The sequence below is a fragment of the Polyergus mexicanus genome, unplaced genomic scaffold, assembly GCF_030449975.1.
Source record: "Polyergus mexicanus isolate NDT 795.1 unplaced genomic scaffold, iyPolMexi1.0 SCAF_5, whole genome shotgun sequence".
NCBI classification, from domain to species: domain Eukaryota; kingdom Metazoa; phylum Arthropoda; class Insecta; order Hymenoptera; family Formicidae; genus Polyergus; species Polyergus mexicanus.
The window spans coordinates 9,184,014-9,201,120 of NW_027223325.1; the positions used below are offsets into that span (position 1 = coordinate 9,184,014).

Below are 17,107 nucleotides of genomic sequence, written 5' to 3' on the forward strand. Positions count from 1 at the left end.
GTGTGCGTGTGTGCAAAATGTCTCAGGTAGCAAAAGTAGTTATTTCGATGTAATTTGACGTAAAAGTGACATCAAAATGACTACTTTTGCTACTTGGGCTAGTTAACAGCGAAAGCGATCAATTTATTTTTGCGAAATAGCGAATGCATATATAAAGTCATATTATTGTATTTTTAGTACTTGAGAATTAATATCTTTAATACTTCCTAGTATTCAACGCATATTACGTAACGAGAATGTCTTTATTTTATATATATTACGATATTGAATAGATTAATGTACTTTCTTACTGTCTTAGAAAATACATTAAATAATTTTCTTTTTTCTTTTTATTGTTTGAAACGCCGACGATAAAGCGCAAAATAGAAAAGAGTTCTGTATAATGCTGTATATTTATAAGAAAATCGATAATACTTTGTAAAATACATTTTGTAATTTTAAAAAATATATCGAATAAACTGCATTAATAGTACAAAACGCATATGTCTTTTAATTGAATATACCCATCCATTCCCACACATCTCATCGTGCCATACACATCTCTTTCCTAATTATATACTTTTTAAACACATTTTTAATTTTGGAATTTCCAAAACTGCATTACTTGGAATTAAATAACAAGTATAATAGAAAAGCATATAATTAGAAAAGAGGTGGCACAAACTAGAAATCCAAAAATCGCGAAAAATTAAACCTTTGAAATCCACGAAAGTATCAGGAGAACATGATCAGCAAAGAAGTGACGTATCAGGAGAACATAATCAACAAGAAGGTGGCACAAAACAAAATTTAAAAATCGCAAAAATTTGAAGCTTTAAAATCCGCAAAAGTATCAGGAGAATATAATCAGCAAGGAGGTGGCACAAAACAAAATTTAAAAATCGCAAAAATTTGAAGCTTTAAAATCCGCAAAAGTATCAGGAGAATATAATCAGCAAGGAGGTGGCACAAACCAAAATTCAAAAACCGCAAAAATTTGAAGTTTTAAAATCCGCAAAAGTATCAGGAGAATATAATCAGCAAGGAGGTGGCACAAAACAAAATTTAAAAACCGCAAAAATTTGAAATTTCGAAGTCCCCAAAGTATCAGGAAAACATGATCAGCAAAGAAGTAGCGTATCAAGAACACATAATCAGCAAGAAGATAGCACAAACCAAAATTTAAAAACCGCAGAAATTTGAAGCTTTGAAATCCGCAAAAGTATCAGGAGAATATAATTTATAAAGAAGTTGCATAATCTAAAATTCCAAAAATCTAGAATTTTAGAATTTTAATTCTGGAATTTTAAATTACACAAATTTAAATTCTGAGATATCGAGGATATGATAGGGAAGCGAGGTAATTCAAATAAAAACTTCAAAAATTATAATTTTTAAAAATGCCAACTTTATTTTCTTTTCTCATTTATAGTATAGTAAAAATTACTATCTAAAAATTAATTGTTTTTACAATTCATATCTCAATTTTAGCAAATAATCGCTGTACAGCTTATAAACATCAAATAACAAGTTTACAATACTTATAATATCGGCAAAATCGGTAAAATTTATAATAAACTTATATAATATCTATATAATATTTGTAATATAATATATTATGTATATAATGTAATATATAATACTTATATATAATACTTATATAATATCGGTAAAACCCCGGTACAATTTATAATAAACTTATATTATATTTATATAATACTTATAATATAATATACATATAATACTTATACAATATACATATAATACTTATATAATATCAAATTAATATTGCATTTCTTTGCGATTTCGGGATGCTTTTGGAAAGCGTTTTTAACGCTATAAGCGTTCTCTGTTCAATTTTCAGTAAATAACAAAGATAGAATGACGCTTCTAGCATGCTCCCCAAACGCAGCTTTGATGTAACTTATTAATATTACATAAAAATTAATTTTATCTCCTATTTATATTTATATAAAGATGATTGGACGATTTTATTTAACTAACTAAATAATTTTATTTAACTTTTATTTAACTAAATAATTTTATTTAACTAAATATTTAAATAAATAATGCGCACGTTGTGAAAAGAAGTAAAGTTGTTTTACAATGAATTTTTATGACATTCTACTGCTTAAATACGTGGCAAAGCTTCTTATAAACTGAGGAGGACACATTTTTTTACTGGAAATTCTAAACTCCACGCTTCACTCACCCACGCATTATATTCCCGTATGATGGCAACGAAGCGAGGGGCGGCGACGACGTGATTATGCGTGTGTACTTGGACGGGCAAACACGCATACACAACGTATCGCGTGTCTACGCGTTGGATACCAGCACGATAAAGTACATAATGCGATACAGTGAAAAGGTGCACTTTGTATCGAAGCAAGTAACGGCGAGGCCTCGAAATAATCGTGTGATCGGCGAGGTCAACGTATTCTCGTCATTACGCGAGTATATATTATATTTAATTTTATAATTGTATAAAATTTCTTTTTTGAAAAAAAAAAATATATATGTATATATTTACAATTTAGTTTCCCTATATATGTTAAATTTGACATTATTAGAATATATAAGAAAAAAATATCTATATGGAGAGAGGAAGAGAAAATAAATATTTTGTTTGTTGATGTTATGAATTTAGTGACTTGACGTAACGCGGATAATTCTTATGTGACATGTGTATTTTCTCGCAGAATTCATTTCCGATTTTTTTTTTTTTATTCAAGAGTGCACATTATACATGTATCTTCAAATGCGATATTGGACTGGTCTGCTTTTGGAGCTTAGATATTTACTTTTCAAAACCGCATCCACATATTTGTAAAATATTTCAAATAATAAAAAAAAAGCTTATCTTGTTAATTTTTTTAATTACGCTTAATTTTATATTATATTTCTATATCATTCTCTACAAGGAGCATCTATGGATCATCACTGTTTGAAGCAACAGTCATTGTCAAAAGTTGCTGTCATCGTCCTTGAAATCGCGTCCAACGTCTATCCACATCCATATCGGACATCTCTCGAAAGTTAAGAAATTACTTTATTTATTCCACATCTCCAAGTTGCCATTCGGCGGGACTATTTTGCGTGACGCGCGCATCTGCATCACAATTTAAATTCGAAATACGATGCAGTTTCGCCGGCAGGAACAGTCATGAGGAAAATCGTAAATATAATCGCGCGCTGGGATCAAAGATCCGCGGCGATTATTTCGGATCGTGATATTAAGAGGCGATCGAGCCGAGCATCCGAACAAGCCGAGCATAAAGTTAAGTCGATTATGTCTCTATTAGACGACGCGCGGCTATTCGTGACGAGGCTATTAACGCCGAGTATTAGACGCAATAAATGAGCAGGCTCGTCGTGCCGTGATCTCCAGAAATATTTCTCGGAAATCGCGCGCGAACGATCGGCTTATTATATCGTCCAACGATTGATAAACGAGAGTCTCGAGGATACGATACTGTAACGGTATGTATCGCGCGATTTTTCCGTCAAGCGAGTGACAAGCGATAATATCGTCGACGTAAATACTTTATCAAGTGAGCCATGTATTTTACAGATTTTTACGATTTTTCCGACTTTTTAAAGGCGCACAAGCATAAAATTTAATTTATTGACGCACCGGCGACCAGTTTTATACAATAGATATAAAAATCAAAATATCAATGTTTTTCGTAAATTAAATTTTGTGAAAGCAAACAGATAATAGGATCTTATATTTTTTTAAATTGTGTATTAATTTAATTTTATATATTTATTTTTATACATTTTATATACTTTAATCTAAATTTTACACACATATATGTGACATTTTATCACGATATTTAATCATCACGAGTTTCATAGATGCTGCATCTTAATCGGCAGCTAATTACGAGCTTTGGTGAGTATACTCTTTTACGCTACTTTTCATACAAGCAGAGAAATACACATTATTTATTTTGTTAAATTGCGAACGGTAAGAGCGAGAGGAATAATTTGCATACATGAATATTCGAAGGAAGTGAAAGAACATATTTCTTGCGTGGCGCGAAAATACCGCGTGATCCTTGGAAAGGATCTCTCGCGTTTCGGTTTGTTTAGCAAATGCTTATGGTTTTCGTCATTAAACGAGACTCAACCTTCTTTCTGCAGCAGCGGCCACTAATGTGGTCAACACGATATTTACCAGAAATGTCCCTTTCTCTGAAATTCTCAAATTACACGGGCCAAGAACCGGCCGCGCCCAGATTGTCCGTAAATCCCCGACGACGGTGCTTTTAATCGTTATTCCATCCTTGAATTAACACGGATATAGCTACCGCGATATAGCCTCGAAAGCAATTAGTATCACGATATTCAATTTTTGTAATTTCTCGAAAAACGACCGAGAATGCGCGACACGTTGCGACAGAAAATAAAATTTTGAGTGAAAAAAATTAATCTTTAAATCTAATTCGAATCTCCAAGTATATCCTATATGTAATTGTGTGTAATATTATATACATATGACGCCCGAGGGGAAGCGTGATGTAAGAATGCGTGGGGATGAATTTTCGTAGGTGAATCCTGTGGGTCCATTTCGCAAAAGCATTATTTTTCGCACCGCAATACGACAGATCGACGCGGCCCATGACTAAAGGAGTTAAAGTATAAAGGTGATCTCACTGCACGTCGCGTGGGTGAACGGTATCCGGAGACCCACACGTACCACACGCAGCACACCTGCGCGTATGACTGCCGTGTAATAATTCTAGTGTGCAATTATTAAATACTTAGACGAGTAGCATTGCCACTTGTTTCTCGAGACATAATCGTGAGTGTCGGGGAAAAAAATCTGCAAATTTGTAGGAAACAGATTCGATAACAGACGATTTATCTCTGAAATATTTCTTTCTATTATATCGTACGTCCTTTCTCTCCTCTCTGCTGTCTTATTTAATTTATTGCGATAATATAATAACAGCTAACGAGATATATTTCATCTCCGATTTCGTCATGTGTCATATTCGAGATATTGCTATCAATATATGTAAAAGTCAGGGTTGGGAAGTAACGCGTTACTTGTAACGCCGTTACCGTTACAGTTACTTTTTTTCAGTAACTGTAACGGTAATGGCGTTACAAATTTTATTTGTAACGGAAAAAGTAACTTCGTTACATTTTTCGGTAACGAGTAACGAATTTAACAGTTACTTTTATCGTTACTTTTTTCAAATTTTTTGATTTATTTAAGATATTATTCTTGCTATTGTGCGTGATAAAATTTTTATCTTAACCGTAAAGCCGTAAGCAAATCGACCAATTAGCATTCTTATTATGTTGTAAAAATGCTTGAATGTGATTGATCAACTTATGGCTCTTGCAGACCAGTGCGATGACGCGACACGCGATATCCAATGAGAGCTTTATCTTTTCGGAAAAGCAGAACTCTCATCTTCTACCAGTTCTAAGTACCTTGCAACGAAAATTAGAAAATCTCAATAAATCTGACCTTATAGATTGCCATTCATTAGTTGAAGCTATTCAGCAAGGTTTAAATAAAAGGTAACTTATTAATTTGATTAATACATATGTTATTTAATTTTAAATAAGGATTTAATTGAAAAATATTATTTTATTTTAAACTATTGATTCAAAAGTATTAATTTCAATAAAACAAACAATGTCGCTTAATTTACTATATTTGATTTTAGATTTCGTACAATATTTGAAACAGAAGAAATAATAATAGCAGCATGTTTACATCCAAAATTTAAGTTAAACTGGTTAACCGGAGAAAAAAGAAAACGTGCTGAAAATTACTTGGAGGATTTATTGGGAATCCGATCAACTGAAAATTCTTCAAAAGCTGGAAAATCTGACGATCACGATGATTTTTTCATTTTTGAGCAAAAAACGGTGCAAAATGAATCTGAACAAGAAGAATTGCAACGGTTTTTAAAATCAAATAATTGTAATATAGAAATGTTAAACGACTATCCAAAACTTAAAAAACTTTTTATTAAATATAATACAGCTCTACCAAGCAGTGCATCTGTAGAAAGAATGTTTAGCATCGGTGGCTCTGTATTAACATCACAAAGAGGGCATTTAAATGATGATACTATGGAGCAACAAATTTTATTAAAATTTAATAAATAATTTCGATAAAATTTAATCATTTATTTTGTAATAAACCTTGAATGAAATCTTGCTTACAATTTTTTAAAAGTTTTTCTTATGCAAAATAATTTATTAGTTTGTATCGTAAAAAAGTAACGGAAATTGTAACGACTCGTTACTTTTTAGTAACTGTAACGGTAACGAGTTACTTTTTAGAAAAAATAACGGTAACGGTAACGAGTTACTTTTATAAAGTAACTTTCCCAACCCTGGTAAAAGTTATATAGAGTTATAAAAGTATTACAAAGTTATATAACGAAATGCATGGCTCTTATTTCGTATTTTGCATTATATACATGTGCACTTCTTAAATGCGAGATGAAAATACAAATCAGCCTTCACCGCACTTAGCCGTAAGTTTCGGCAAAGTGTGCATGAACGTCGTTATTGGTCCAAGATCGAGAATAATCTTTTATTCGTGCCTTCGGAAGAGAAGGTGAGGTATCATAAATCAACGTTTAGTGCGTTTAAAAACGCGATAGGTGGCCGGATTCAAGAATAGCACGAGAGGGGCCGAGAGAGCGCGAGAAACGCACACATGTGCGCCAAACAAGAGAGATGCTCCCTCTCTCTCTCTCTCTCTCTCTCTCTCTCTCTCTCGCTTTTTAAATCGCGCGGAACGCAAAGAAACGTCCGTCTGCATCCCGTTACTCGTTATGGGGGGGCATCCCAATAACATTTCATGTTCAAAAATGTGTATATACAGTATTGAAGGCGAAGTAAAGTCGACGGATGCAAGTCTATTCATTTCTCAAAATATGCGCGATATTTGTAAAAATATAGAGAATATAATGATTTTCTCTTTTCTTGATAAGTAACACAAGCATAAGAATACTTAAATTAAAAAAAAAAAAAATATCTTTATACTGTATTAAATTAATCGCTCTATGAAAACTTTTAAACGAGAAATTAATTAATTCAACGAGAAAGGTTGTCTTTTGTAAAATGTAATTTTTCTAGAATTGTTTCCTATTCAAATTAAAAATTTCACGCGATCTATATGAAGTATACAGAGAAGAATCTTAGGATATTGCCAATTTTAGTAACAAAAATTAATTAATTAATTTTGAAAGAACGTTGAAAAAAATTAGCAACAATTTCGTTAAATCCCCCCCTCTACCTTTCTTTTAATCAATCCAATTGGATTCGCATAAAAGTTCACTGACATAAAAGCGCATTGAATCCGCACTTTTCCCGAAAGGGACGGGCATGCGAGCAAATGGATCTTAACGGTACGCGGTTGAGTTAACGCAGATAATAGCGGATTCAAAGATTGCTCGGCGAGGCGTGTTACGTTAATACACACACACACACACACACGCGCGCGCGCGCGCGCGCGCGAAAGGATCCAGGCAGAGATGAAAAGAGTAAGAGCTTGGAACAGACTTTTCAAGTAGATCGATCGATGCGAGATAATTTTTTTTTTTTTATTTCGAATTTTTAACAGTCTCATTTTTGCTTTCGCAAATTTTGACTGAGAAGGAATTCCTCGTGAGAGCCCAAGTAAAAGAATAGAATATATCTCGTGATCGATTGCGAGAAAAATCATTTCGAATATGAAACCTTACACTGTCATTAGTTTCCAATGACAAAATCGTATCGATATTCGCGAAAACTAAGAACGATATAATACCTATAGATATGTAATATATCTTATCAATAAATTTCAAGACTGTAATGAGATCATTTTAATAAACAAGTACTCATTGCGCACTCAATTATCAACATTACATCGCCAGTTATTAGACATCCTGCGATCCCTCCCTTTGTTTTCCGATGACGCTTTCTTTTGCATTTCTATTTATTTGTTTTTAATTTTCATATTTTTTTGAGTCTTGCCATTTCTAAAAGGATCTTCTAATATTGTAATATATTATGAGTGCATCACGATATCCTCTGTCTTTAAATTGATAAAATTCAGAGAGAGAAAGACAGAGAGAGAGAGAGAGAGAGAGAGAGAAACATTTTTCCTAGTTCTTTAAAATATTATTTTGCCACGCGTCTGTTAAATTATATACTCACGTGTGTAACTTTTGCCGTTTGACAGATTAAAAGTTCACTAAACGTAGGACGATCGCGTCGTCGACTGATCTCACCTGTTGCATTCTACGCGTAACAGAATCGAATCCGCGGCAACACTCTCGAACGTTGGTATCTTTCGATTGATCTCTTTGTTCGAAAGTTGCAATATTTTTTATACAATATCAACAATTAATCTCTCAACATCTACAAGGGAGATGAAGATAGAGAAAAAGATATATGAAGAGACAGAAATTATATTCTTGCAACAGAAAAGACAAGTTAACTTTTATATATTAAATACGATTTTCATTAATATGCACCTCCGTGATTTACATACACGCATCTACAGACACACATATACAAAGAGAAGATTATTATTATACATTCAGAAATTAAATTATTGTAGTCTCCTTTTTGTATTCTCTATTGTGCGTGATAAGTCAAGTCTGATAAGAGACGAATGAAAATTTGACAATTACCGACTATCGTTCTATTGGAATATCTCACTTATTGATCGAAATAACAATGTGAGTAATAAGTATTTATCTTTCTCTCACTCGTTAAACGCGAATTATTTTGCACATTTCTTTGGACAATTTTTTCTTTATGTTATTCAAAATAAAAAAATATATACATCTACCGCACACCTCGTATCGTTTGACAATCACTCATGAATCACTACGCGCAATATTCTTTTGATATATTATAATTGTCGCACTTTAGCGTGTTGTCTTTCACCTCACATATCCGTAAAATCAAATTTCGATGTTTTATTCACTTCGAAGCCCCGTGTAATTTCGATCGGACCGTTCATGTCGCGAAAGGGACACGTATCGTTAACACTCGCGAAAAGACAGACACGACCGTAGTTTCGGAAAGCGAAGCCAGCCAAGCCAGCCGGCCGATCTGAGAGCGGCGGACTCGATCGGGCGGGAATTTGGAGCAAACGCGATCGGAACGCCGGATGCGGAGGAGGAATAGTATCTCGCGGTGCGTCGCGACAGCTTCGCGACAGGTGCCGAGGAAGCGTGTCGTCGATCCGTATACCAGGGTATACGAATCCGGAACGCGGTCGTGCGCCAACGCGCCCGCCAACTGGCCCCTGCACCGGACCGCCGCCGTCGACGCCGCCGCCGCATATATCGCCGTATCTCGGAGCACGTGCGCGCCGAGATCTCGCCGAGAGGAACCGCGGATGCAAGCGAGAGCGAGCCGTGGCCCCGCACGAGAGTGACTCACGGTTCGACGTCGCGTTTCGCGCGGATCACGGCGCATGTATACGCACATGTGCGGCGCGAGGTAAACATATATGTACGTCGAGGAGCGCAGTTTTGCGAGATGGTATAACTATATTATATAAAGTATAGAGACACTGCGAGATGCTATGGCTGTGTGTGAATCGTTTATTCCAATAATAAAACGCTAAGATGACATAAAAGTTATTAGAATCATTTCCGCACATTAAAAATAACAACTCTAATATCTTATGTAAGAAATTTTTTTTTCTATTGAAGCAAAATATATATTATTATAAATGTGATATATAAGGCAATTTAAAAAAATATATATCTTTCTTTTTCATTTTTATAGACGAATGACTTTTCGTTTTAATATATGTATGCGTGTATGAGCGGCACGAGATGCGTAACACGCGTCTTTCTGCTAGTAAACGATCGGGAAACCATGCGCATTGCGGTTCGTAAATGAAGAAGGTACTCCGATTTCTTATTTCCGGTGGCATTAACTATCTTTTTATTAATAGCGCGAGATAGTTCCGAGATCATCGTTCGCTGCGTAATCCATCGGAGCCATGAGTAAATTTAGGTACGCGTTGTAAATAAGCCATGTAAACCCCTGTATCACTTTGAGGAATGATTATTTACGAATTTTCAAAGGAAACACGTCACCATTGCCTGCTCCACGGATCGCTGTCAGTTGCCCGTTGCGTCCGACAATCGCACGCAAAGAGTTCGAAATAAACCGAGCCGAGAAATTTTCGGTTCGGAGTTCCTTTGACGCGATGCGAAAGGCGAAAATAGAGATAGGTGCGTGAAAGATATGTTTAAAATTTCGCTACGCGTTCAATCAAGAAAAAAAAAAAAAAAATAAAATAAGCGTACACGAATGAAAAAATAAAACCGTGGCATAAAAATTTCCTTCGTTCAAAATCGAAAGCTACTATTCGTAAACCGACTCCAGATATTTTTACTGAATTATGTATGCGAACCTTGACTATACTTATCACTGCTATAATTTTTTGTAAGTATTTCTTAGAAAATATTATATTACATTAAGTATTAATAGGAACATATTTGTATTAAATATCAATAGCAATTTTTAAATGAAATTTGCAAAAAAAAATTGTTTTATCTGGAAAGTCTCTTCAGGATTTATCGTTTCTAATCATCAAATTTAAATAATAATAAGTTATGTAATAATAATTTAAGTAAATAAGTCATATTATACATCTTACAATATTTTATAAAATATTTATATTATAATATCAATCTTTTTGAAAGCATATAACTTTAATAAAGATTTTTCTTATAACGCATAAAGTACTCGCGCACTAGAACGCGTTTTAAATTACGACGTCTTGACAGAGTCGTGAAATTAGCTGCCACATTTGCATTCGATCGAGCTTGATACGCCATAAATCTATAAATATCAGCTCATGGTTATATTCGAGACGAGGCGCCGATTATCGATACTCAAAACTCACAGAACCAAAGCCGTATACTGGATCTGTGTAGGAGCTTTATTTCGAATCGATACAACCACCGTAAATCAATCAAATTTTACAGTTGCGAATACAGATCGCTAGAGAGGATACTTGTAATTTTACGTCCACATAATAAATGATAGTTCAAGATACATGCAAAGAATCTGTCGATCCATAACTTTATTCTTGATACCCGTTGACGTAAAATCCGTTACTTGTTTTAGGACGACGATGAATCATTTAAATACCCCTAAAGATTTTTATATTCCTAACATCCGATAAAACAGAATAGCAAAAAAAAAAGAGAAAAAAATTGTTAATAATAATTATTTTTGCCTTTTCTGCTTTATAATATATATACAATAAACGCGATAGTATATATGATTTCGTTTATAATAACTTCTAAATAATAGATTACTTTTTGTATATAATTTATAAGATCCGAAAAATTTAAACTTTGATATCTAATAAATAAATAAATATATATATCGCTGTAAGTAAAAGTATCATTTTTTTGTTCTATTTATATATATATATATATGTAAAACGATAATAATTTTGTACTCAACAAGAAGTTGAATTTTGTTTAACAATATTTTTCATACAAGTACGTCTCTATTTTATGCTTATATAATGCAATTTTCGAGATGCAAGGGTTTGAAGTTTGAATCGCACCGATTTTTTAACAGAGAAAATAATCATGAACGGTTTGTAAGAGCTAGGGATTCATGCAGACGATTGCTTACTCTAACAATAAGTTAACAACGATCGGCAGTTATATTAATGATTCGAGGCCGAAACGCGAGGGAAGATAGACGTCTCCGAAAGAGTACGACGCCCCCCCATAAATGTCAACGATTTATTTTTACAACGCGCGTTTCGTCGTATTACGACTCCGGACATAATCGCGCTCATGTTTCTCGCTTATATTCGGGGGCTGTTGTTTCTTTTCTCATCTAACGAGACTAATTTCCAACAAACATTGGAAGCGACGTGTCGAGGGTACAGCGATAACGATTCGTCATCGATTTTATGTTCTTCGGCCAGACGCGTGTATTCGTTCTTTCTCCACTTCGAATGACATTCATTTCCGTAATAAACAATCCTGATTATAAATTCTTAGAATCTCATGTCAAGTACTAAAGAGAACACTAAGTATCAAAGTATTAAAGAAAATTCCTTACAATTTTTTAGTCGTCAAATAGAATTTATTATTTTAGCATGAATTTTTATCTTCAATGCTAAACATTTAATTGTATTCATCTTATTCTCCTCCCGTTCGTACCTTCTGTGACGGAATAATCTTTTTTTTTTTTTTTATTATTATTATTAAATTCCGAGCAATAATTTTCTGCAATATTTAAATGCACTTGACGCGCAATAAACGATTATAATCTTTGTGTAAAATGTTTATTTTTTAAGAAATTTGAAAGCAATTGATTATTGCTTACAGACAATGCTCGTAATTTAAAAAAAAATGTATGTGTGATAATAGAAGATGTATAATTATTTTTCACGAGTGTCTGCATCTTTCCCAATTATTTCTCAATCACAATCGTTCTGGCGCAAGATCCCCACGCTATATCTTTATGCGGAATATAACTGTGAATCCATCTCCATACCATAAATGCACTACACGACGCGACGCGGGCCCGCCTTTCTCCTTGCGGCAAAGAGATGCTGGAAGGCGGCCTCGCCTCCGTCCTCCGAAGCCCCCCCTTCGGGCAATTAATTCGCTATTACCGCATTGCCGGGCCGTAAGTCACGGAGGGTAATTACCGAGCGGTAATTTCACCGCTGCTGAGTTACGCTGGCGGAGTAATGGATACAGTCTCCGAAGCCTAACAATTTCAGCACGATTCGGCAATCCAATTTCACGATCCGATCCACGCCAATTTTCAACTTTGTTTCTGCCTATCCATCTCCCGCGGATAACACAATTATGTACTTTCATAATAACGTCGGAATGCCTTATCGCAGAAGCTTTATTTCCGTTTCACGTATTACAATCTTGATAATTGAATATTTTGACATGGAGGAAGTAAAGCAAATTGGTTTTTACGTTTACGTAGAAAAAGGCGACGAATGATTTTCAAGTAAATCTTTCAACATTCTACTAAATTATGTTATAGTTTTAACCTTTCACTTTATTCTTGTCTTGATATTTTTATTTCGTTAAAAAAAAACTCACCTCCAAATGTGCGGTGAAAATCCGGGACATCTTTCTCCGCATTGCAAACAAGGTTGGCCTTCTTCTATGTCCGTGATGAGAGCGCCCTGAGAAGCAAGTAAAATTAGTAAGTATATATTATCAATTATAAATAATAAACTATAAATAAACTTAATAATAAAATAATACATTTAATTCGAATAATTTTTTTATGATTCTTTTATATCGTGTTTTTTGATCTTTAAACTCAATCTCCACTCAATTAAGCGTGTCGAAAAATACAATAGTTTCTAAGTTCGATCATCTAGATAGAATAGCTTAAAATATTATTTAACATTCTTAATTTACAGGAGGCGGGGCAATATATAGGAAATTATATCGACTAGATACTAGATGATAATAAACGAGTGCGAGAATTATCTAAAATTAGTTTTTTTTTTTTTTTTTTGTAAAGTTAAGACCAGTTAATGATAAAAACATGAAAATGATAATAGTACGTAGATATTAAAAATTATCTTTAGCATGGGCCAAGATGCAAATTTATCCAGCAATTAATTGTTTAGCTCGAACATTAAAATTGTATATTGCAAATATCGATAAAATACGAACCTCCTCGAATCAACGCAGATAAAATCGCATTAAATACAATACATTAAACGGAAGAATATCATTGCAATAATAACGTTTAAAATCTCTAAAGAGAAAAAAAGAGAAAGATATTCCAGGACTGTTTAGTTTCGAGTAGTATGATTTTTTTTTTCCTTCTTTTTTCACACACGAATTATTGATAGCTAAAGCAATCCTATGCTAATATCTAATTTTAAAGGAAAATATTGGCGCGACAAATATTGAATGTCAAAAGCGAGATATTAACACAGTGATATTATAATTCGCGAGTCTTTTTTCTACCTGGCAAAAAGGAATAACGAACAAGTACGTCGACGTTTCGTGCATACCTACATGACGCTCGCTTGGCACGTGCGAACGGGGACAAGGTCCCGGCGAAACGATCGGCCACGTGTAATTGAGAAAAGTTTTTAATTGCGCGAGCCTTGTTATGTCACGATACATCGCGCTGTTTATCTCGTTCGTGAACGGACGATGAACCGCTAATGAGCACACGTCCCTAATAATAGTTTGTAATAATAATCGACCCGCGTCGATGTGTCGACGAATCTGATACGAGACACACGTTAGCAATTAAATAATCGAGTACGCGTTTAAAAATAATGTAAAAAATCTCTTAATATAGGTATATATACGCATATACGTATAATATAATGAAACAAAAAAAAATTTTTTCTTTTTCCATTTTATCTAATTTTATTATATATATATATATAGGAAAATTTCCTCTCCCCCCCCCTCCCCCTCTCTCTTTCTCTCTCAAATAAACAAACAAGTAGAATATACAATAATATTATGTCGTAAAAGAATAACTAGACTTTTATACAAATTCTGATTGCCTTAAAGAAAAAATATTATAAAGATTAATTATAGAAAATTTTTGAAAAGATTTTTACATATGTCATTATTATGAGAAAATATTTGCAATTGTTATTTCTTTGCAAAAGATATTAAATATTTAAAATAAAAATTTTTCTAATCCACAGAAAGTACATAATTTCTCTGAGAAAATATATAATATGACTGTTAATTAATTAAAGAGAGATCGAGTCGCGAGATCACTACTATTAAAAGAATCGTCGTATCTCTGAATAATGTTTGCGCCAGCCCCAGGTCCTACGAACGATCTCTCGGTCTAACAGTCAGCCGGTTTGTCTGCAAGCGGAGAGGAGAAAAGGAAGCTGTTGCCGCGCTAAATAGGAAGAAAGCTCGAGGCGCGTTGGATGCGTTCGAGAACCTTTCGGCCGGCATATATGGTCGGTCCGCCCACGTGGGCCCCTCGTTGCCGTCATCATCGCCAAATATCGAATAGAGGCGCGTTGAAAAATGTGCCGATCACTGCCAATCTATCTCTAGATCTGCCTATATATAGCAATGCCGAATAACGATGCCCGAAGCCGTTATTAACATATTTTTCCCCCTGACTCATCTCGCGGTGAAGGGTCTCTTTTCCTCGCGATGTCAAGGCGGATCGTATAAAAATATACAGACGCACGGCGATATAAAGACAAATGAAATGAGTGTTTAATTATTTCGAGTCTATAAAAGAAAGATTTCTCGATGTCAGGTACGGTAGTTTGAGAAGATTGCTTTATTCAAATCCCTTGGAGAGCGACATACAAAGCGTGTTCGAAATGGCTAAAAGCTTGACTCAATGTAATTTTATGTTGAAAATTTCGAAAGTTGCAACTTCATTTTACATTTCACGTGTGATTTTCATTAATTATTCTTGTGTGCGTTAAAAGTCCTTTCATCCAATTTATGCGCAAAAGTAACTCTTGAAATGATGAAACGATGCTTTTGATTACAAGCGTTGCTCAAGAAGACAGATTACTTGTTAAAATTAACATACCGCAGATGTCATGAAAAATTATTCTAATCATTTGCGGTTGGAAATGAATGATGCAGAATTGTTGATGCGAGAATGCAGTTTGATTTGATTCAACAGCTGTAGCTTTTGCTTGATCGCTATTTTAACAGATCGCAGCCGCCGTTAAGACGCCGACATGTTTGCGTTGCATTTAGAATTTTCGTATCGACCAAACGGTTGCATTAATCTTCGTCTTTAAAAAGATGAATAAAAGTAGAAAATATGCAAAATTAATCTTTCCTATGTTACGTCTTCTAAAAGTATTTCAGATTCTGATTAATTTAATATCCGAAATATCTAAAATTTCAAAACATGTATATATAATTAAGGTGACTTATATTACTCTTGTATATTATATATTTTTAATCAATAATTAATATCGATAAATTCATAAATTTATGCCATTCTTAGAATATTAATTAGAACAGGTCAAAAAACATCTATATATTTCCTCTTAACGACCCGATCACTCTATTATCCCGCGGACAAAGACCGCGTTTTTAACGCGGTGACTCGTTTAAGGAGAGATGTTATCCGTAACGAGGTGTCCTACGCGCGATACTGGCCATTCAGCTCGTAGGCGGTTCGCTGACATTTGCATGACGCGTTAGCCAATAGACAAGGCGATTGCGAAAGTCCGTTGAAAACCTGTGCACGCGTCAAGCCCGACGACAAATTGATAAGTACTCCTCGTCGTTGGAAAATCGTTCGGTTTGCTTCACGAAACGAGATCGAATTACGTAACCGAATCGACTACTTCAATTTCCTTAATCATAGCTGAATAAATTTAAATATATCTCTTTCAACTATTTATATAAAATATTTAATTTTTTTTTTTTTTTTTAATATAGAAAATGCAAAAATAAATATTTTTTTTATAACAATAAATATTATAATTTTATAATAAATAAAATCTTATAAGAATAAATAAGAAATTTCTATTTTGTTTATCATAAATCACAATGTAAGGAAGAATTTATTCTTACTTTTCAAATCTTAATGATTTTGATTTATGTTCTTTAGAAATTTTAATATTGATGATGATTTATTTTTCCTTTTATATTAAATTATTGATATATATTATAATTGCTATATATTTACTTGATAATGCAATAGTATGATAGGAAAAATTAATTTTACGAAATTTTACGATTAAAGTCCTGACGAGTCATTACGTCATTGCTATTTAAAGGATTAGCAACGGTGGCGATTGGGCTACCGGTATTTAGCTTTCACTTAATCGAATTGAATCGCGGTGAAACGTAATTTGTGCGCTCCATGGACATAAATAGGCGTGGACGATAAATGGAAATTATAAATTGCTTGTTCTCGATGAGTCCGAAATGATTACAAACTTTGTTAAGAAATTTGAATGCTGTTCGAGCGCCAATAAAGTTACATTCAATCTATATACTGTTCATTTTATCCTGTATAATCTTGAAAGAAGATCATTGTTTACAAATCGCATGGCACTTGTTTGCAATAATTATAAAACAAAAATAAAGGTTAAAATAATATTAGATTAAAAATAAATTAAAAATTGTATTAATAACTCTCG

At 33.7% G+C, this 17,107-nt stretch overlaps 1 protein-coding gene across 4 annotated transcripts in view; it reads right to left on the reverse strand.

Moving 5' to 3' along the window:
- Positions 1-17,107, reverse strand: part of Lmpt (four and a half LIM domains protein limpet) — a 112,520-nt gene that overhangs the window by 61,101 nt on the left and 34,312 nt on the right. For all 4 annotated transcript variants that reach the window (XM_070296501.1, XM_070296499.1, XM_070296500.1 and 1 more), the window contains one exon: positions 13,074-13,159. In XM_070296501.1, coding sequence (XP_070152602.1) covers positions 13,074-13,159 — 86 coding nt within the window. The remainder of the gene's footprint in view (positions 1-13,073; positions 13,160-17,107) is intronic.